This window comes from Suncus etruscus, chromosome Y (assembly GCF_024139225.1).
Source record: "Suncus etruscus isolate mSunEtr1 chromosome Y, mSunEtr1.pri.cur, whole genome shotgun sequence".
Taxonomy (NCBI): Eukaryota; Metazoa; Chordata; class Mammalia; order Eulipotyphla; family Soricidae; genus Suncus; species Suncus etruscus.
In genome coordinates, this window is record NC_064869.1 from 141,853 (window position 1) to 165,705 (window position 23,853).

The following is a 23,853-nucleotide window of genomic DNA, read 5'->3' on the forward strand; positions in this document are numbered from 1 at the left end:
TGTCATTCTATATGTCCGTTCCCCCCCCCCCCCAGCAACAACAGCTGTGAGGGCTTCCCAAAAAATACATAGCTCAAAACAAATTAAAAAACAAATCCAGGTTCTTGAGATCGTCATATAATAGGTTTGTGCATTACCTTTTCTCTCTTTCACTTTTCAGCATTAAGGTATTTTTTTAATTGATAATCTCATTGAATATCATATGAGACAGCACAATATGTAGGGTGATTGCTTTCAGAGACCCCAGATCAATCCTTTGCTTCTGTAACATTCTCCAAATACAGCTTGGAAGGATTCCTGAGTGTAGCACCAGGAGTAAGCCTTAAACACAGCTGGGTGTGACTCAAAAACAATAGAAACAGCAAATCCTGTATTATGTGGGTCTACAAGTTCCATATAGATTATTGCAATTCAGACAAAAGAAAGACGTTCCTTTTAAAAGAAAAAATGAGATTGAGCCAGAAGAGATTGTATTGTACTGCATATCTTGATTTTGTTGAACCTTGGTTAAATACTGGGCACCACCAAAAGTGTTCCTCCTGGACCTTGCAGGGATTCTTTTTTTCTCTTCACTATACTTTAGGGCCAAGTGATCTAGGTTAACCCCTCAGTGCTCCTCATTTTTTTATGTGATTTATTGTTATATGAATATATCTTAAAAACTAGCCTTAGTCATGTGCATGATGTTTGACTATTTTCTGTCTTTCAGTAGGCTTTATTTATTTATTTTTGATTTTTGAGCCAAACCCAGTGGTGCATAAGGATTACTCCTGGCTCTGCTTAGAAATTGCTCCTTGCATGCTCGGGGGACCATATGAGATGCCAGGGATTGAACCTCATTGGCTGCAACCAAGGTTGCGAACAAGTCGTACCTGCTGTGCTATTTATTGCTTCAGCCCGAGTGCATAAACTCTTTAGTTATATGTAATTCTCTTGTAGTTTTCTTTACTCTTTTGCTTTTTTTATACTTTAAAGAAAATTTATTACATAGTCGACATAGTTGACCATTATACATTTATTACCAGGTAAGTGAGAGCAAAATTATTCAAAATGAATAGAAAGGAAAAAAATAAGAGAAAAAGGAAGAGAAGAAAGAAAAAAATTTTAAAAATAAGAGGGGCCAGAGCAGTGACATAGTGGTAGAGCATTTGACTTGTGCAGCAATAGGGTGTCGCCTTGCTCATGGCTGACCTAGATGTACTGCAATTTGATCCCCTGGTGTCCCATATGGTCCCCCAAACCAGGAACGACTTCTGAGTACATAGGGAGTAATTCCTTGCGTCACCAGGTGTAACCCAACCCTCCCCCCAAAGAATGGAAGATGCAAGAACATTTGTGAAAAATACTATATTTCCAGTGAAGTCTTTAATACAATGGCAGAAGGTTTAATAAGAAGAGAAGGTTTAGTAAGTTGTTAGTTGTCCATTGTATTAAATTGGTGTATTTCTTTAATGATGACAGTATCAAACTAATTAAGTTGTCTAGAAATTCAAACCACTATTACTAACACTGTATTATGGACTTGTTATGTATTATGTATAATATTATGTATTACTGACATTGTATTATGACACTGTATTATGGACTTGTTCTCAGCTATAAAGTCTGCTGGAAGGAGATTGAGGGGAAAGGGTGTTCACATTCAATTACAAAAGCTTTGATATTAGCCCAAATACTGGCATACCTTTGGTCTGATTGGTTTCATCAGAAAAATTATAAAGTGGTGGTGAGTTGGGAAAATGGGGAGAAATTATGATTCTGGGTGATAGATACAGCAGGCATGTCTTCAACAGGGTTTGCCTTCACCCACCAAGATTGCCAAGCTTTCTGCATTTGCCTGTGCAGCAACAGGGTGTCGCCTTGCTCAGGGCTGACCTAGGATGTCATAATTATGTGCCCATTTAGTTTCACTGTGTGGTTTACACCTCTTTTCAAGAAAAGAGTCTGGTATAAAAAGAGCCCACAAGCCATATTTCCAAATCCAGGTGAATGAGTTTGAAGTAGGGTCGCACTTGAAAAATGCAAACCAGGCTGAGGGTCTGGCAGTCTACCAGAGTGAGCTACCTGTCAGAACTGTCCATCTTTATTGAATGCAGAGACAACCTCTGGGTGTGGTAGTAAGGACAGAGTAAGGATAGATATCTCTGATTAAGTGACCAATCCTGTCCAGGTTTACATGTAAGACAGTCTGTTTAGGGGTAAAACTAAATTATGAACAAATAGATGATCTTTGTTTCTAGTAAAACAAGGCCCAGTGTGAACATGTCAACTTCTTTTGTTATTTTTTGCTACTTAATGTTGATAGAATAAAATAATTTATTTTAAATGTAATATGAAAATTAATGGTTATTATACTTTTATGTGTCGATTTAGGAGCTGTGCCTGATGACAGTTAAAGGCCATGGATGAAGATGAACTTGAATTGCAGCCACAAGAACAAAACTCATTTTTTGATGAAATAGGTATAACTTTACCTGGGTTGTTCCTCTTTTTATTTTTCTAATTTGGAAATGCCATTATAGGGTGAATTGTACTTACCTGTTTTTATTTTAGAATTAGTATAGAACTTATAAACTGTCATTACATCAACTACTAGAAAAATTTTTTTAACTTTAGTATTCATCTTTTATAGTTAATATTGACATTAAATACTTTTTCTTTATAAGAGTTGCTTGTTTTTTAAAGTCATAATCAAAGTACTGGTAGAAACTTTAATAGAGCCTCTTTAGAGAGTATTCAGACTTTAGGTAAAATTAGAATTCTTATATTTGTAAATAGCTAGTTCTTATTTTTTATTTACTATTAGCCATATATAGCAGAAACTTTTTGCATCAAGAAACAGTTGCTCACATTATTTCTTATATTCCATGTATTTTCCTTTAGCAACAAGTTGTATACCTCAGAAAAATGCTTTCAATATTTCTTAAATTGTCTCATTAAATTTCCTCATTTGCCAGCCAGGAGATTATTTAGAAGCCTACTCAGAACATTCACAATCTTAATTAATTTTTGTAATATTTCTCTATCATGACACAGTTTACAATTTCTGGGATTATTTGGTTGTCTTTGGGGGAAACATCCTGCTTCTCAACTGTATTTTGATCTGCAAACATTCATGTCTCTAAAATGTAAAATTCATTCATTCATGTCTCTTAAAGTTGTCAGGCTCACTCAACATTCAGAATTGCCATCAACTCAAATCCCAAAGTCACTTAAAGCAGGAACTTATAATACTTTAATTATAACTCTTGGATTATGATTTCTCTATACATTTGAAACTTAAACATCTAAAGCTAATGATTTTATTATTTTTTTACAATGTAATAAGTTTTGAACAGTCCTTTGAAAAGAGGATAAAAATGAAGGTAAAATGCTGCCAACAGTTTTAAAACAACAAAAAAACCTTTGAAAACCTGTTGGATGCAAATAAGAATGAAAATTTTTACTCTCATTTGCTGAATCAATGTTTTTTATTTTGGGGCCACACCCAGTGATTCTCTGGGTCACTGCACACAGGAATTCCTAGCTCTGCGCAAAGGAATCTATCCGAGCTAGCAGGCTTGGAGGACCATATGGGATGTTGGGATTGAATCTGGGCTTGCTGTATTTAAAACAAATGCCCTATTTCTGTATCACTCTAGACCCTGCTGAATCAAATTTCACCAATCTGTTTCTTTTCTTTCTTTTTTTTTTTTCCCCCTTTTTTTGTGTTTTGGGTCACACTCAGCAATGCTCAGGGGTTACTCCTGGCTTGGACTTCGAAATCGCTCTTGGCAGGCTTAGGAGACTGTATAGGATACTGGAGATCGAATCTGGGGCTGTCCAAATTGGCTGCGTGTAAGGCAGGTGCCCTACCGCTGTGTTATTGCTCTGTGCCCTCTTCCCCAATCTGTTTTTTAATACTGGAGTTTGGGTTTTCATATGGTGATATTTTTTTCACTTCATATTCCTAATTTTTTTGTGATATGAAAATTGAGATATTAAGCATCTCCATTATTGTATAATGGGAATTTGCTTTCAGATATATTTTGACTTATGGTGAAATGAGTAGGCAATAATACTTAGAGCTTCCTAAAAGTATTGTCATATGATTGAGATTATCTGTGGGGTACATTTTCAGTCGTCTCTAAGAGACATTTTAGGACTAAAGACTTAAAAATCTTCCTGAGATTTCAGGGAAGAATAGTTGAATCACATATTGCTTTTTCTCAAGTATGTATTCTTTTTATCTTATTTGTGGGGGGGGGGGGGCTCATACTCAGCAGTGTTTAAGCATTACTCCTGGTTCTGTGTTCAGAAATCATTCCTGGAAGGCTTGGGATGTCCATAAAGAAAGGCAAAAATTGTGCAAGGCAAAATGTGTTCTATTGCTCCAGTCTATTAGTATGTGTTTTTCTAACACCATGTTTTCCTGATTTTCCTTTTTCATCTCTTTAGCATGTGAATTTCCCAAGTTTAGCCTTTTAATCTTTTTTTTTCAATTTCGTTTTTGGGCCACAACCAGTGATGCTCAGGGGTTACTCCTGGCTCTACACTCAGAAATGGCTTGGTGGATCATATAGGACATTAGGGGATTGAACCGTGGTCCATTCTAGTCTAGTGCGCTCATGGCAGATGCCTTATCGCTTGCGCCACCGCTTCAGCCCTAGCCTTGTAATCATTATTATTTTCATATTTTTTCCTCTCAGTTCATCTTTGTTTGAATTTTACAGTACCTAGTAAGGGAAAACAAAGACATCTTTAGAAATATACCAAGTTCTAAAAATTTTTGTTTCTAAGATTTACACATCGCATCAGGATACAGTTTTATCAAGCTATGAACCACTATATAATAAGAATTTTTATTCTGTCAATATCTAAAACAGGTGTGGTATATTCATTTGATCCTAGAACAAATGTAGTGATGTATCTTGACTTTACATCTTTCTAGAATATATTTATATTATTTCTTCCAAGTTTTCACTACTATTTCACTACTATTGTTATTCATTACCATGTTTTCAATAGTGTTATTTCCAAAGAATTCTAGATGTTTTTTACTTCTGAACAAAGCTTAATGTATTTTTGATCTACGATTCAACTAAAGCCACTGAATATTTTTTAGGTATTGGTTCAGAAGCACTGTGTTATAAAAACTCTGTGTGTTTCCCCCCCCCCCCCCCCCCCACACACACACACGCACACCTGTGACTACAGCCAAAATAACAACTATAACAGTTTGAAGCTTTTTTTTTTTTTTTTTTCTTATTTTGGGCCATACCTGGTGATGCTCAGGGGTTACTTCTGGCTCTGTGCTCAGAAGTTGCTTTCTGCTTGGGGGACCATATGGGACGCCGGGGTATGAACTGTGGTCTGTCCTGGTTCTGCTGTGTTCAAGGCAAATGCCTTCCAGCCATTGCTCTATTCCAAAAGTTGGAAGCTTTTCTTTTTTTGGACCATACCTAGTGGTGCTCAGATTTTATTCTTCCTCTACAATTAGGGCTATCTCCTGGCAGTGTTCAGGGGATTATATGTGTTGCTGAGGATTCAATCCAGATAAACTGTGTAGGCAAGTACCCTACCTGTTGGATTAAATTGTGTTGGCCCTCTATATATTAGAATCCTATTATGGCATGACTGGATTAGCTATTTTGAATTTTTGTATTTCAGGTAAGTCAAGATGGCAACAGAGTATCATTTCTCTCAGAATCTCTGTGGTTGAAACCATTTCTAGTCTTTTATTTTTGAACATTTATTTATTTAGATTATTGGGCCACACCTAGTATGCTCAGGGGTCACTCCTGGCTCTGTGCTCCTCAGAAATCCCTCCTAGCAATGGGGAAATCATATGAGCTGCCAGGAATCGAATCCCGTCTGTCTGTGGTTGGCAGAGTGCAAGTCAAATGCCTTACAGCTATGCTTTCACTCTGGCCTCCATTTCTTGTCTTGTTCAAATAGTTGGTTGACTTAGTAGGGTTTGAAATCCTCATTAATAGACTGAATGTCACTGGCATTTATTATTTTTCCTCCATCCAGACTGCATGTATCTTTCTACTTCGTTACTCCTCTAACAAGAGTGAACTGACTTTTTCACATACTTTTTCAGACTTAAACTTCTGCTTGAATTCTGATGCCTTGTAAGGAAAAGATTTCTGCATTAAGGGTTTATTTAATCCCAATTATTCTATATAATTACTGTGTCTTAAAATTTATTTGAACGTTTCCACTAAGTTGGGATATCATCTTAGTACTCCTTTTTGCCAGTTACCACTCAACCCTCATCTCTAAGATATAAATTAGATTGTAGCTAAAGACACAGAACCTAACAGAGTAAACTTACTGTTTTTCTCCTTAACAGTCTACTTTCTGGTTGTTCTCTTTTTTTTTTTTTTTTTTTTTTTTTTTGGTTTTTGAGCCACACCCGGCGGTGCTCAGGGGTTACTCCTGGCTGTCTGCTCAGAAATAGCTCCTGGCAGGCACGGGGGACCATATGGGACACCGGGATCGAACCAACCACCTTTGGTCCTGGATCGGCTGCTTGCAAGGCAAACACCGCTGTGCTATCTCTCCGGGCCCCTCTGGTTGTTCTCTTAACTGAGAACATGTCCTATTTTCTCTTAAACAGAGCACTTTCCCTGTTTTCTTTTTCCTCCTGATTTGCTGGCATGCATTATAATATCCCATCCCTACCTATAATCCGGGGTTGTTGGGTTATTCCCTCTGAAGTGGCTTGTTGGTAGTTTTTGAATCTGTCAGCCTAAAGTAGAGTACTCTACTTCAGATTTTCTGTTCTTCATTGCCCAATGATATAGCATAAACACGGTTTCTTGTGTTTTACTTATTTTTGTATTTTATTGAGACCATTGTGACTTGCAGAGTCCTTGTGTTTTAAAACCTTACTTTAAAAGAACATTTACTTTTCCAAAAATAGCATTTACATATATGATTGAATTTTACTTAATTTCTTCAGTTGGACAAGGTCATTTATGTTTTTGAAGTTCTAATAGAGAAGTATACATAGTTTTTGTTTGTTTTGTTTTCGGGCAACAGCCAGTGGTCTCTGCTCTCTGGAATCACTCCTGTTGGGCTCAGGGGACCAAATTGGGGGTGGGTGGGGTGTGATTGAATTTAGGTTGGCTATTTTTCAGCTAAGTTTCTTACCTATTTTACATTGTTCTGGCCCAGAAGTATAGATAATATTTTTGTTTGGTTGTTTTTCAGCCACACCCCATAATGCTTAGGAATTATTTCTGACAATTTTAGGTTACCAAGAATCGAATCTGGGTTGATTATGAGCATGGCAGAAATTATCTGCTATACTATACTATCGCTCCAGCTACATAATAATTTTAGATTAATACTGTTTCTGAATGTATGTATGTAAAGTGATTCTGTTTATAATGTTTTCTATTATATACCTGCCTTATTTTAGTTATTTCTGTAATTTAAATATTAAGATGCTAATCAGTGCTTTTTGAACATTTTTCCTTATTGACCCAAAATAGATTAACAAAACATACTGAGTTCTTTTTATTCTTTTTTTCTTTTCTTTTCTTTTTTATTTGATCAACATGAAAGTACAAAATTATTTATGATTGAGTCCCAGTTTCAACACCAACCCCTTTAATATTGTCTGCTTCCCTCCACCAATGACCCTCCTACCCTCACTTGCCTCTTACTAGTTTGCTTCTACAAGAGACACTTTATATATATATATATATATATATATATATATATATATATATATATATATACATATTATGTATATATAATAGATATAAATATATGTATATATACATAATATGTATAATAGATATATATATCTATATATAATCTTGCACTGTTGTTTACAATACTGGTGTTAATAGGGCTTCATCCATTTCTTTTTTTAAATATCTTTATTTAAACACCATAATTACAAACATGACTGTAGTTTGATTTCAGTATTCAAAAGAACACCCCTTCACTAGAGAAACATTCCCATCACCAATGGACACTTTTTTAAGCCAAAAGTAAAATTTTCCATATTGCATCCAAGGTCTATTTTTTTAAATATATTTTATTTAAAAACCTTGATTAAATACATGATTGTGTTTGGGTTTCAGTCATGTAAAGAACACCACCCATCACCAGTACAACGTTCCCATCACCAATGTCCCAAATCTCCCTCCTCCTCACCCAACCCCCGCCTGTACTCTAGACAGTCTTTTAATTTCCCGCATACATTCTCATTATTAGGACAGTTCAGAATGTAGTTATTTCTCTAACTAAACTCATCACTTTTTGCGGTGAGCTTCCTGAAGTGAGCTGGAACTTCCAGCTCTTTTTTCTTTTCTGTATGAAAATTATTATTGCAAGAACATCTTTCATTTTTCTTAAAACCCATAGGTGAGTGAGACCATTCTGTGTTTTTTTCTCTCTCTCTGACATATTTCACTCAGCATAATAGATTCCATGTACATCCATGTAAAGGAAAATTTCATGACTTCATCTCTCCTGACAGCTGCATAATATTCCATTGTGTATATGTACCAGAGTTTCTTTAGCAATTCGTCTGTTGAAGGGCATCTTGGTGTTTCCAGAGTCTTGCTATGGTAAATAGTGCTGCGATGAATATAGGTGTAAGGAAGGGATTTTTGTATTGTATTTTTGTGTTCCTAGGGTATATTCCTAGGAGTGGTATAGCTGGATCACATGGGAGCTCAATTTCCAGTTTTTGAAGGAATCTTCATATCGCTTTTCATAAAGGTTGAACTAGGCAGCGTTCCCACCAGCAGTGGATAAGAGTTCCTTTCTCTCCACATCCCTGCCAACATTGCTTGTTCTTATTCTTTGTGATGTGTGCCAATCTCTGTGGTGTGAGGTGGTACCTCATAGTTGTTTTGATTTGCACCTCCCTGATAATTAGTGATGTGGAGCATTTTTTCATGTGTCTTTTGGCCATTTGTATTTCTTCTTTGTCAAACTGTCCATTTCTTCTCCCATTTTTTGATGGAATTAGATTTTTTTTTTTTTTGTAAATTTCTGTCAGTGCCTTGTATATTTTGGAGATTAGCCCATTATCTGATGGGTATTGGGTAAATAGTTTCTCCCACTCAGTGGGTGGCTCCTGTATCCTGGGCACTGTTTCCTTTGAGGTGCAGAAGATTCTCAGTTTAATATATTCTCATCTGTTAATCTCTGCTTTCACTTGCTTGGAGAGTGCAGTTTCCTCCTGGAATATACCTGTAATCTCAATGTCCCAGAGTGTTTTGCCTACGTGTTGTTTTACATATCTTATGGTTTCGGGTCTGATATCAAGTTCTTTCATTCATTTGGATTTAACCTTCGTACATGATGTTAGCTGGGGGTCTAAGTTCAATTTTTTGCAAGTGGCTAGCCAGTTGTGCCAACACCACTTATTGAAGAGGCTTTCTTTGCTCCATTTAGGATTTCTTGCTTCTTTATCAAAAATTAGGTGATTGTATGTCTGGGGAACATTCTGTGAGTATTCAAGCCTATTCCACTGATCTGAGGGCCTGTCTTTATTCCAATACCATGCTATTTTGATAACTATTGCTTTGTAGTAAAGTTTAAAGTTGGAGAAAGTAATTCCTGCCAAATACTTTTTCCCAATGATTGCTTTAGCTATTCAGGGTGTTTATTGTTCCAAATGAATTTCAAAAGTGCCTGACCTACTTCTTTGAAGAATGTCCTGGGTATCTTTAGAGGGATCGCATTAAATCTATACAATGCCTTGGGGAGTATTGCCATTTTGATGATGTTAATCCTGCCAATCCATGAGTAGGGTATGTGTCTATTTCTGTGTGTCCTCTCTTATTTCTTGGAGCAGAGTTTTATAGTTTTCTTTGCTTCACATTTTTAGTCAAGTTAATTCCAAGATATTTGACTTTGTGTGGCAGTATTGTGAATGGGGTTATTTTCTTAATGTTCATTTCTTCTTATTACTATTGGTGTATAGAAAGGCCATTGATTTTTGTGTGTTAATTTTGTAGCCTGCCACCTTGCTATATGAGTCTATTGTTTCTAGAAGCTTTTTGTAGAGTCTTTAGGATTTTCTAAGTAGAGTATCATTTTATCTGCAGACAGCGAGAGCTTGACTTTTTCCTTTCCTATCTGTATTCCCTTGATATCTTTTGCTTGCCTAATCACTATAGCGAGTACTTCCAGTGCTATGTTGAATAGGAGTGGTGAGAGAAGACAGCCTTGTCTTGTGCCAGAATTTAGAAGGAAGGCTTTTAGTTTTTCTCCATTCCCTCCATCCATCCACCTCCATCCAGATCCTTCGTTAATTATTTAATGCTACACCACTGGCTTGTGGTAGATGGCCTGAACTATATTGAGAAAGGTTCCTTTCATTTCCATCTTGCTGTGAGTTTTGATCAAGAATGGGTGTGTTGGACCTTATCAAATGCTTTCTCTGCATCTATTGATATGATCATGTGATTTTTATTTTTCTTGTTCTTGATGTTGTATATTATGTTGATAGATTTACGAATGTTAAACCATCCTTGTATTCCTGGGATGAAACCTACTTGATCGTAGTGGATGATCTTCTTAATGAGGCATTGAATCCTATTTGCCAGGATTTTGTTGAGGATCTTTGCATCTGCATTCATCAGCGATATTGGTCTGTAATTTTCTTTTTTCGTAGCATCTTTGTCTGGTTTAGGTATCAAGGTGATGTTGGCTTCATAAAAGCTATTTGGAAGTGTTTCTGTTTTTTCGATTTCATGGAAGAGTCTTGCCAGGATTGGTAGTAGTTCCTCTTGGAAAGTTTGAAAGAATTCATTAGTGAATCATCTGGGCCTGGGCTTTTTGTTTTTGGGCAGACTTTTGATTACCGTTTTAATTTCATCAATAGTGATGGGGGTGTTTAGATATGCTATATCCTCTTCATTCAACCATGGAAGATTATGAGTCCAAAAATTTATCCATTTCTTCCAGGTTCTCATTTTTAGTGGCATAGAGTTTCTCAAAGTAGTTTCTGACTACCCTTTGAATCTCTGCCATATCAGTAGTGAGCTCTCCTTTTTCATTCCTAATATGAGTTATCAAGTTTCTCTCTCCCTTTCTTTGTTAGTTTTGCCAGTGGTCTATCAATCTTGTTTATTTTTTCAAAGAACCAACTTCTGCTTTCATTGATCTTTCTGATTGTTTTTTGGGTTTCCACTTCATTGATTTCTGCTCTCAGCTTTGTAATTTCCTTCTGTTTCTCTATTTTTGGATCCTTTTGTTGAGCACTTTCTAATTCTATGAGCTGCTTCATTAAGCTACTCAGGTAAGCCCTTTCTTCCTTCCTGATGTGTGCTTGCAAAGCTATAAAATTTCCTCTCAGTACTGCTTTTGCTGTGTCCCATAAGTTCTGATAGTCTTTATTATCATTTGTTTCCAGGAAAGTTTTGATTTTCTCTTTGATTTCATCTCAGACCCACTGTTTATTAATAGTATGAGGCTGTTTAACTTCCAGGTGTTAAAGTTTTTCTTTTGTGTCCCTTTAGAATTCACATATAATTTCAGAGCCTTGTCAGCGAAGGTAGCCTGCAAGATTTCCATCCTCTTCATATTATTGAAGTATGTTTTATGTGACAGCGTGTAGTCTCTTCTGGAGAATATCCCATGTACATTGGAGAAGAATGTGTATCCAGGTTTCTGGGGATGGAGTGTCCTACATATATCCACTAGGCCTCTTTCTTCCATTTCTCTTCTCAGGTCTAGTATATTCTTGTTGGGTTTCAGTTTGGTTGACCTAGCCATTGTTGACAAAGCCGTGCTGAGGTCCCCCACAATTATTGTGTTGTTATTGATATTATTTTTAGATTTGTTTTAAATATTTTGCTGTCCCCTCCGTGGGTGCATATATGTTTAGGAGAGTGATTTCTTCCTGCTCTATATTTGTCCCTTACAACCTTCCTGAGTATAAAGTTTACATTATCTGATATTAGTATGGCCACTCCAGCTTTTTTATGGGTGTTGTTTGCTTGGATAATTTTCCTCCAGCCTTTTATTTTGAGTCTATGTTTGTTCTGACTATTCAGATGTGTTTTTTGTAGGCAGCAGAAGGTTGGATTGAGTTTTTTAAGTCATTTAGCCACTCTCGTCTCTTAACTGGTGCATTTAGTCCATTGACATTGAGAGAAAGAATTGTCCTGATTTAATGCCATCTTTATATCGAAATTTGATGTATTTTGGTCAGTCATGACTTAAATTAGGTCTTTCAGTTTGTCTCTTAAGACTGGTTTTGAGTCTGTAAAGTTTCTGAGCTGTTTTTGTCTGTGAAACCATGTATTCTTCTGTCAAACTGGAAAGTGAGTTTTGCTGGGTATAGTATTCTAGGTGAAGCATTCATTTCATTGAGTTTTGTCACTATGCCCCACCACTGCTTTCTGGCCTTGAGTGTTTTGATGACGGGTCTGCTGTAAATCTCAAGGATGCTCCCTTGAATGTAATTTCCCTTTTTGATCTTGCTGTTTCAGAATCCTGTCTCTATCTGTGGGATTCGTCATTGTGACTAGGATGTGTCTTGGGGTATTTTTTTCTGGGGTCTCTTGGTTGGTACTCTTCGGGCATGCAGGATTTGATCATATATATTCTTTAGCTCTGGAAGTTTTTCTTTAATGATGTTCTTTTTTTTAACATTTTCTTTTTTTCTTTTTTTTGGTTTTTGGGCCACACCCGTTTGATTCTCAGGGGTTACTCCTGGCCAAGCGCTCAGAAATTACCCCTGGCTCGGGGGAACCATATGGGATGCCGGGGGATCGAACCGCGGTCCTCCCTGGCTAGTGCTTGCAAACAGCTTACCTCTAGGGCCACCTCACCGGCCCCTAATGATGTTCTTGACCATTGATTCTTCCTGGAAATATTCTTCCTGGGTTTCTGGGACTCCAATGATTCTTAAGTTGTTTCTGTTGAGCTTATCATAAACTTCTATTTTCATCTGTTCCCATTCTTTGACTAATTTTTCCATTGTCTGTTCATTTGCTTTAAGTTTTTTTTCCAATCTATCCCGCTGTATGGAGTTGTTATTTATCTCATCTTCCACAGCACCAATTCTATTCTCAGAGTCTGTTACCCTGGTTTAGATCTTATCCATTTTCTTATTCAATTTGTTTACTGAGATTTTCAGACCTGTTAGTTGACCTGTTATTTCAGTTTGGAGTTTTGTGATTTCTCTCTTCATATTTTCTTGGTTCTTATTAGTGTTCTGTTCAATTCGATCCATGGTTTCTTTGAGTTCTTTGAGCATCTTCCATATTGCTTGTTTAAACTTTTTATCTGAGAGATTTATTACTTGGTTGGTCATTTTCTGTTCATCAGAATTGTCATCTTCATTCTCTATGTCTGATGCTGGCCTGCATTGTTTCCCCATTGTCACACTTGTATTGTGGGTTTTTCTACGTGTTGTGGTGGTATTCATTGGCTAAATGATGTACGCGGACATGCTCCGCCCTTTATGGGTGGGTTGACTTGCCTCCAAGGAAGGGGAGTCCTCCATGGATTAAGCCTCATACAGGATCAAATCTTATGCCCGAGTATGCAGCAGAGAAGACAGTCTGGGAGAAATGCTGGGCTTCAGTAATCCAGCACAGTTCTTAGTGTGATTTTTTTTCTTCTTGTTGCAATGGCATTCTTTCCTTAGAACATTGTCACATAATGTTCCCACACCCATCCCTTCACCAGTGTACACTTCCCACCACCAATGTTCCCTTGGCCTTCCTGACTTCACTCCTCAACTCCTCAGTTTTCCTCTCTGCTCTTTAGACACTTTTCTTCTCTCCCCACTCCTTTTTTTTTTATTTTAGGCTTGTTGTTTACAATGCTTTTACTAAAAGATTGTCATGTATATTATCTCCTTTCAAGATCTAATACTTGTCCAGAGTGATCATTTCCAACTACTATGGACATAATAATTTCTGCTCTGTCATAACAGTATTCCTCACCCTTTCATGACAAGCATCCTACCATGGGCCTGTCTTTTAGTTCCCTGGCTTTGTCTTTGGGTATTTCTCATAAGATTTTTTTTTTCCGGCCACACACATTTGATGGTCAGGGGTTATTCCTGGCTAAGTGCTTAGAAATTGCCCTTGGCTTGGGGGGACCATATGGGACACCAGGGGATCAAACCGTGGTCCTTCCTTGGCTAGCGCTTGCAAGGCAGACACCTTACTCTAGCACCACCTCACCGGCCCCTCATCAGATTTTTTTTAAATCCCGTATGAGTGTGATCATTCTGTCCATCGCTTGTCCTCTAATTTATTTCACTCAGCTTGGAACTTTCCACCCACAAAGCACAGTTTGTGACATTTTTCCTTACTGTTGTATAGTATTCCATTTTGTGCATGAAGCATGGTTTCTTTGAAATCTGTTCATTTGTTCTCAGGCTCTTAGGTTATTTCCACTTCTGGCAACATCAATAGTGCTTCAGTGAGTATAGAAGTACAAATGCCTTTTCTGCATTGTGTTTGTGGGTACCTACGGTATATTCTGAACGGTATTATTACTGGGTCTGGAATCTCAATTTCCTTTTGGTTTTTGGGCCTGGCAGCACTTAGGTTACAGCCATTTTCTCCTGGCTCTGCACTCAGAAATCACTCCCTGGCAGCCTTGGGATACTATATAGGATGCTGGGGATTGAATCTGGTCGGCTATGTGCAAAGCGGACATTCTAGATGTTATGCTATCACTCCAGTCCCAATATCTTTTTTATTTTTTTTAGGAATGTCCATATTGATTTCCAGAAATGTTGGATTAGTCTGCATTTTTACCAGCAGTCAAGGAGTGTCCCTTAATCCTGCATCCTGATCAGCACCTACTATTTTTGTTCTTTTTGATATATGCTAGTCTCTGTGATATGAGATGGTATCTTACTGTTGTTTTAATTTGCATGTCTGATGAATAATCTTAGAGACCTTTTTTAGGTACTTTTTTCATGCCCTCTGGCTATCTGTTTTTCTTCTCTAAGAAGTTTCTGGTTATGTCTTTACCCTATTTTTTTGATGGCTTTGAATTTTGTTTTTTCTTGTTATAGTCTACCTGTAGTTTTTTTTATCTCGTATATTAATATACTCCTTGTCGGATGGTGCTGGGTAAATAATTTCTTCCATTTCATGGACAGTGTATTCTGTTTTCTATTTCCTTTGAGGTGCAGAAGCTTCTGTCTTTAATGTAGTTTCATTTGATTATCTTTATTTCTACTTGCATAGTCAGTGGTGTTTTATACTTGAATATGTCTTTAGTTTTAATGTTGTGGATGGTTCTGTCTATGTATAAATCTTTGTACCTTACTGATTTAAGTCTAATGTAACTCTTTAATCCACTTTGATTTGAATTTTAGGCATGGCGTCTTAAAGAGATCTGATACTTTTATTTTTTCCATGTAGCTGACCAGTTTTCCACAGCATGATTTGTTGAAGTGATTTTCCTTGTCCTATTTTATTTTATTTTATTGGTTTCTTTATTAAAGTTTAGTTAAGATCATTTATCCATGGTTCTGTTTCAGGGTAGTCCATTCTATTTCATTGACCTGACAGTTTCAGTTTTACTCAAATCATGCTTTTATAATGACTCACACTTTGTAGTCCAGTTTGAAGTTGGGGTAAGTGATAACTCACATCTTTTTTTCTTTAGAATTGTTTTGTTTGTTTATCTGTTTGTTTTGTTTCTGGGTCACATGTAGCAGTGCTCAGGAGTTGCTTCTGGCTCTACATTTAGAAATCACTCATGGCTTTGGACTGAACTGAGTTTGGTCTTATGCAAGTCAAATGCCCTACTTGCTGTTTTGTAGCTTCATTTCAGGAATTTTTTTAAATAAATAGATTACTTTAGCTATTTGGAGTAGTTTATTGTTTGATATGAATTTCTGGAATGTTTGATCCCTTTCTTTGTAAAATGTCTTGGGTGTGTCTGCCTTGAATATGTACAGACTTTTTGGGGTTGATTCCATTTTAATGATGATTCTCCCTTCTCATGAGTATGGGATTTGTTTTTATTTACTAGTGTTACCTTATTTTTTGAAGTAATGTGTTTGTGGGGGGGGGTCTTTCAGCTCTTTAATTATGCTGCTTTTGAGGCACTTATTTTCTAAGGCATAAGTGAGAATGGAATTTAAAAAAATACTATTTTCATTATTTGTACATATGGAAAATCATGTGTGTTTGTTTTGTTTTGAAAATTTCAGCGATTTTCTGAGATTACTGCTGGCTCTGATTCTGCACTCAGGAATCACTGCAGGCTCAGTGAGGTGCTGTGGGGTTGAACCTGGGTCAGTTGTGTGCAAAGCAAATGACCTACACTGAACTATCACTTAAGGCCCCAGCCATGGATTTTTGCATATTAGTTTTTTAGCATGTCAACTTTACTATATAAACATATTGTTTCTAAAAGGTGTAGGTGTGTGTGTGTGTGTGTGTGTGTGTGTGTGTGTGTGTGTGTGTGTGCGTGCCTTGTTCTAGAAGGTGTTTGTGTGTGTGCGTGCGTGCGTGCCTGCCACATCCGGCAGCCCTTAAGGGCTACTCCTACTCTATGCTCAGAAATTGCTGCTGACAGGCTCGGGGCCCATATGGGATTCTGGGGATTGAACCCAGGTCTATCCTGGGTATGTCCTGGGTAGATAGGCAAACACCCCACTGCTGTGCTATCACTTCAGCCCCAGAAGTTAGTTTGTTTTATATAGTTAAGATTTTCTAAATAAAGGTTCCAGAGGGAGTAATCCCTGAGTGTCCTGTCACTGTTGTAACATCCCCCCGGCCCAAAGGGAAAATTTTCTAAATATACTGTCCTATATTACACAAATAGTGAGAGCATGACTTCTGTATTTTCTGTTTGGATGCCCTTGTTACTTTTCCTTACCTGATTGATATGGCAGGTTCTTTCTGTAATATATTGTATAAAAATGGTGAACATGGCTAGCTTTGTCTTGTGCCTGAAAAAAGTTTCTTCAGTACTTTTTGAGAGTTTTTATTATGAATTGTGCTGGATCCTTTCAGATGCTTTCTCTACATCTAGTTAAATGATCATTATTTTTATTTTTTCTTTCATTAGTAAGATATATTATGCTGATTGACTCACATATCTTAAATGTGAGCCTCACATTCTTGCATGCTGTGATAGATCCTACTTGGTCCTGATCTTTTTGAAGCAATGTTAGATTCTATTGGTTAGTATTTTGTTGAAGATTTTGTATATGTTCATCTAGGAATCAGTATGTAATTCTCTGTTTTGGTGGTTTCTCTGACTGCTTCTATTATGAGGATGATGTTTGGTTCATAGAAACTGTTTGCAAATGTTTCTTTTTCCTCTTTTTTCCATAAAAGACTCTGAAAGGATTGGCAGTAAATCCTCTGAAATATTTCAAAGAACTCGCCAGCAAATCCAGACCTTTTATTTTGGGAACACTTATTTTTATTTGTTTGTTTTTTTGGGTCACACCTGGAAACCAGGGTTACTCCTGATGCATTCAGAAATCGCTCCTTTCTTGGGAGACTATCTGGGATAAGGGTGTGGGGTGGGGTGGGTGTCAAACCACGGTTGTCCTGCATCAGCCCCGTGTAAGGCAAACACCCTACCGCTATGCTATCACTCTGGCCCATTTTGGAAACACTTTTGTTTACCATTTTAGTTTCTTTGGTAGGATAGGTTTGTCCAGGTCTTTCAGATCATCTTCATTCAGCCTTGCAAGGTTATGAGTTCCAAAAATTTATCCATTTTCTGTAGGTTTTTATCATTTGTGGCATAGAGACCCTGATGAATCATTGAATTTTTTTCTGTGATGTCTATTATGATGCTGTCATTTTCATTTCTGATTTGTTTTTTTTAGCATTTTCCCCTCCTTCATGAGTCTTGCTAGTGTTTTATCATGTTTTTTTTTTTCAAAGAATCAGCTGTTTGTTTAATTTCTCTTTGGGAATTTTTTTCGAGTTTATTAATATTCTGCTCTACATTTCATTATTTTTCCCCTCCCTTTTACTGGTTACTTATGTTGATCCTTCTCCAATTTGTCAAGCTGTGAAATCAGGTTATTTTTGTGAGCCTTTCTTTCCTTTATAAATGTTTGCAGAGCTTTAAACATTCCTTTTAACACTGTGTCCCACAAAATCTGGTAGCGAATGTTCTCATTCTTGATTATTTCCTGTAATATTTTTTTATTTCTTGTAATCTTTTGAGTTTATTTTTGATTTCCTCTCGATCACTGATGGTTCAGTAGTGAGCTATTTTAGTTTTTAGTTGTTTCTTCTTGTTTGTGCATAATATGTATTTGCAGTGCATTGTGGTCTTAAGTAGTTGGTTGGTTTGCTTTCTGTCTTCTTTCTGGAAGTATGTTTTCTGTTCCCCGTATGAGAACTATGTTAAAGAATGTCCCTTGTATATTGAAGAATAATCAGTATCTGATCCTTTGAGAAAGAAAAGTACTTTCTAACCCCTTTCCATTTTCTTTTCAGGCAAGTATTTCCTTACTAAGATACAATCTTGTTGATTATTGAGAAGTGACAACATTGCCGAACTCTCCAACTATAGTTGTGCTACTCTCAGTGTCATCAAGTGTAGTTGTTTTATGTATTTTACTGGTCTCTCATTAGGTGTTATATGTGTTCTTTCTGATGTGTACATATAACCTGACATGTAAATCACTTGATATGTATTTAGGAACTTATTCAGCAACTTGGAGATGGAAACCAAGTAAAGTGAGAGCATGCTATATGCAAACTGACCTCATCTTTACCACTCTAAAGCTACATTCTTACTCATCTTGTTTTTTCACAGGAATTTCTTAAACTATTATTTTTCCTTCTCTATGAATAAATTTTAAACTTTATTTGGGTGAGAGAAGGTGAGACAAACTTCCCAGGCAGGACTCAATACCTACGGGGTCACTTTCAGTAATATTCTATCCAGTGGCTGAAAATATCAACTAATGCCTCAGGTGAAGATCTTATGCTTTTTGGACTAAGATGAGCAAGTAGCCCTGATGATGCCTAGAAAGCCTTTCAGTGTTGGGCATGAAATACAACACTCTGATCCTGCCCAATACCTCCTACACCCTCCAGAGGATGAGTAATGATCAGAGGCTTCTCTTCCATATTTGTTGAAAGATCATGCCTCAGGATGCTCAGGGGACCTTACACTATAGGGGTTTGAACCGGGGTTGAGCATATGAAGGACAAGTGCCTTTACACTGTGGTATCTCTCCAGTTCTTCCATAGTTTAATTGTAGTCCTATGTCAGAACAATATTACAATAGGTAGGCATTTACCTTACATGAAACCATCCCTGGTTCTATAGCTCGCATCTCAGGTGGTTCCCATAGCCCTGCTATGAATGAACCCTGAGTGCAAAACCAGGAGTAAGTCTTGATTACCATTGAGTGTGACCCAAATACCCAAAACATAATGAACTAAAAAATATAAAAATGAACTGATCTCACCTTTGAACAATGTCCCATCTTTTTAATATTATAAATTTAGAAGATAAGTTCTAATGAAGAGATAGAGGATTCTGTTGGAATTTTGTATTAAAAGCAGAGTATCTCAAAAATTAAAGAACCAAAAGAAGGGAAGAGAAAAATTATGTGCTATGTGGAGTAATGAAAAAAGATGTTGCATTGAGGGAGAAATGCTAAGAAGTAAATAAGTAACAAATGTGAAAGAAACTTTAATATTTATGTGTGTTGGGTATTTAAATTTTACTATTCCTTAACTTTTCATGTTACTTCTTAGGTAGAATTAATCAATTTAATGTTTAAAAACAGACAGACTAGAGATAGTTATGCCTACCTGAAATGTATATGTCATTCTAATTTTTTGTTTTTTAAAGGAACTGATGCTATACACATGGATGGTGATCAAATTGTGGTGGAAGTTCAAGAAACTGTGTTTGTTTCAGATGTTGTGGATGCAGATATTACTGTGCATAATTTTGTTCCTGATGACCCAGATTCTGTTGTAATCCAGAATGTTATTGAGGATGTTGTTATTGAGGATGTTCAGTGCTCAGATATCTTAGAAGAAGCCAATGTGTCTGAGCAAGTATTTGGCTCAGATGTAACTGAAGTTTCTTTAGCACATTGCACAGTTCCAGATGATGTTTTAGCTTCAGACATTACCTTAACCACAGTGTCTATGCCAGAACACGTCTTGACAAGTGAATCCGTACATGTTTCTGACATTGGACATGTTGATCACATTGTTCATGATAGTGTAGTAGAAGCAGAAATCATCACTGATCCTCTGACAACTGACATAGTTTCAGAAGAAGATTTGGTAGCAGATTGTGCCTCTGAAGCAGTCATAGATGTCAGCGGGATCCCTGTGGACCATCAAGATGATGACAGAGAAAATTGTGAGGACTACCTTATGATTTCCTGTAAGTGTTGGGTTACAATGATTATAACAAAGCTGTTTCAAAAGTTTCATTAAGAGTGTACCTCAGAATATGTTCTTGACTTAATACTTAGAAAATTAAAATAAATTTCAGAAATGTAAGTGCATGTTACTTTAGTTTGGATGTATTCTTTTTGTTTTGTTTTGTTTGGGGGGTTTTGAGTCATACCCTGTAGTGCTCAGGTTACTCCTTGCTCTACTCTCAGAAGTCAATCCTGGCAGGCTCAGAGGACCAAATAGGATGCTGGGAATCAACCTGGAGTTTGTTCAGGTTTGGCCATGTGTAAGGCAAAATCCCTACCACTGTCTATAGCTTCTGCCCCTCGTTTGAATGGATTCTATGACATAAAAAAACTGATCTAATCTTATTACTTTTAAAATTGAGTCACATTTTATCTGAGTTGAAATAAAATTATGAGAAAGGTAAACAGTGAAAATAGTAGTTTTTATATAGCATGTAAGATGTGGTTTATTACCTGCCTTAGAATTAGTGATTCTGATATCATTGAAACTTGAAATTTAAGATTCATTTAAAATAAAGTGTGCCATTATTTTATACTTTCTTGAGATTGGTGGTGGTGGTAGTGGGGCTTGAGGCTCCAATTGGCCAGATCCTCAAGAGTCACACCTATATTATGCTTGGGAACCTAGGACTAGTTTATACTTTAGCTCTTTGAACTGTTTTCAGCCTCATTTCTACTGTTTTGGTTTGGGGACACACCTAGCAGTACTCAGGGGCTATTCTTGGCAGTGCTTAGGAATTATTCCTGACGGTGTTCAGGGGAGCATATGGGATACTAGGAAGCGAATCCAGGTTGTCTCCTGCAAGGCAAGCACCCTATTTACTGACTTTATTCCAGTTGGATCCCTTTGATTTCTTTTTCTTGCCTAGTTGTTGCTTCTAGGAATTCCAGTACTATATTGTATTACAGTGACGATAGTGGGTACTCTTGCAGCATCTTTGATCCCAGAAGGAAGGCTTTAGGTTTTTCTGGTTGTGGGTTTGTTGAAAATGGCTCATCCTGAGAAAATTTCTTTTTATATTTATCTTGTTGGAAATATACTTTTCTTTTTTCTTATTGTTATATTTTTTTAAAAAAAAATCTTTAAGCATCATGATTACAAGCATGTTTGTAGTTGGGTTTCAGTTATAAACAACACCCCCCCATCACCAGTGTAACATTCTCATCACCAATGCCCCCCATCTCCCTTACGCTGCCTGTAATCACAAGTATTCTACTTCTCATTCTTTAACATTGTCATGTTATTTGTTAGTTTAGTTATTTCCCTAACAAAGTTCACCACTTTAAATTGTGAGCCAGTCCTTCCAGCCCTTAACTTTACTCCCTCTGGGCCTTAATATAGTAATGTCTTTAATTTTTCTTAAAACCCATAGATGAGTAAGACTATTCTGTGTCTGTCTCTCTCCCTCTGATTTTTTTCACTTAGCATAATAGATTCCAGGGCCCGGAGAGATAGCACAGCGGCGTTTGCCTTGCAAACAGCCGATCAGGATCAAAGGTGGTTGGTTCGAATCCCGGTGTCTCATATGGTCCCCCGTGCCTGCCAGGAGCTATTTCTGAGCAGACAGCCAGGAGTGACCCCTGAGCACCGCCGGGTATGGCCCAAAAACCAAAAAACAAGTAATAGATTCCATGCACAAATAGGAGAAAATTTATTTTATAACTTGATCTTCACTTTTGTTGATAATGTATATTACATTGGTCCCCTCCTTTCTCTAATCGGGGTAACAGAATATATCAATTTTGAATTTTAAAAATGATCATATAGGGACCAGCATGATAGTACAACAGGTAAGCAGTGAAGAGCCAAGAATAACCCAGGAACTGTAAGAACCAAGATCTCATCCCTAAGTTCAGGATAACTCTAGACTAAGACGAATCCAAACCCTAGTGAAGTGGACTTTTCCATTCCTAGCTGAAGGCAGAGAGAAAGTTAACTCAGAAATAAAACCATAATTTGGAAAGGGTACATTTGAATGATGCAAGATAAAATTTAATTGTATTGACAAGAGTTAGTGTTTTTTTGTTACTCTTTGGTTTCCATGGTTTTCAAAGGCTTAATTTGACTTTACCTCTTATTATTGCAATTTTAAAATCAGTGCTTTTTTTTTTTTTTTAATAACAATAAGGGAACACACTCATCAGTTCTGACTGCTTTCTCCTGGCTCAGTGCTCAGGGGCTATGGGGGAGCATATTGGTGCCAGGGGTCAAATTCCGGTCAGCCCAGAGCATGAAAAGCATGCACTACAACATTTGAAGTCTTAATTTCTTTGTGTGTGTGTGTGTGTGTGTGTGTGTGTGTGTGTGTTTTGAGTCACACCTAGTGACGCTCAGGGCTTACTCCTGGCTTTGCGCTCAGAAATCAAAATTGCTCCTGACTAGGGGGACCTTATGGGATGCGGGGGTTGGGAGGGGAGGATTGAACTGTGGTCTGTCCTAGGTTAGCATGTGCAAGGCAAATGCCCTACTGTTTGCTCCACCACTCTGGCACTGAAGTCTTAATTTTTTAGTCTTATTTTAAAAATAAAACATGGGGCTATAGCGATAGCATAGCGGTAAGGTGTTTACCTTGCATGCAGCCAATCCCGGACAGACCCTGGTTCGATTCCCAGCATCCCATATGATCCCCAGAGCCTGCTAGAAGCAGTTTTTGAGTGCAGAACCAAGAATAACCCTGATCTCCACCAGGTGAGACCCAACCACCACCACCCCCAATAAATGACATAAAATGTGTAAAATAAGCCATTTGGTAATATTTCTATTTAATTTTAAGGATTAAATTAGTAGGATGTTCATTCCAAGATAGAAAAAATTTTTGAGGTAATTTTTACTTTAGTATCCAAATAACTGCTTCTCTCCTTCTAAGCAATGCTTTCAGTTTGGGAACCTAACTGTACTTGACTCAGTTATATATTGCTGCTTGAATCTGGTTTTAACTGGTGGGCACAAGGGCCACACTTGTTTTCAGGGTGGTCATGGGGTATAGGTTGGAACTTTGGGATTTGAACTTATACCTGTCATATACTTGCTTACTGTGGGTTAATTTTTTGGCCTCTGTGGATTTATTTGTGCATGTGTATTTTATTTTGTTTATTATTTTTGGGTTATTCTGGCAGTGCTTAGGGATTACTCCTGGCTCTGTACTCAGGGATCACTCCTGGTGGGATTGAAGAATTACATAGTGTGAGGAGGGTGGAATCCTTACTGGTTCCATGCAATGCAAACACCCTACTTGCTATGCTATCACTTAGGCCCTGGTCTTTGTGTTTTAATAATTACAAACTTTAAAAAGTCAGAACTAGGTCTTTTTTTTTAAACATGGTAATGTTTTGCAAACTACAGTTTTATATGCTACAAAATAACTCTTTCAGTTCCCAACATTTTTATATTGTTACTTGCAAAGCAACATTAGTAAGAATATCTAATAGGATATTCTTGGGATGTAATAAATAGTGTTTTATAGTATATAGCAACA

The 23,853-nt window shown here is 37.1% G+C and overlaps 1 protein-coding gene across 1 annotated transcript in view; it reads left to right on the forward strand.

Moving 5' to 3' along the window:
* Nucleotides 1-2,383: 2,383 nt before the first annotated feature.
* LOC126000415 (zinc finger X-chromosomal protein-like) overlaps nucleotides 2,384-23,853 on the forward strand; it is a 34,042-nt gene continuing 12,572 nt past the window's right edge. The window contains exons 1-2 of the mRNA XM_049767716.1: nucleotides 2,384-2,462; nucleotides 19,789-20,337. Coding sequence (XP_049623673.1) covers nucleotides 2,402-2,462; nucleotides 19,789-20,337 — 610 coding nt within the window. The 5' untranslated portion in view covers nucleotides 2,384-2,401. The remainder of the gene's footprint in view (nucleotides 2,463-19,788; nucleotides 20,338-23,853) is intronic.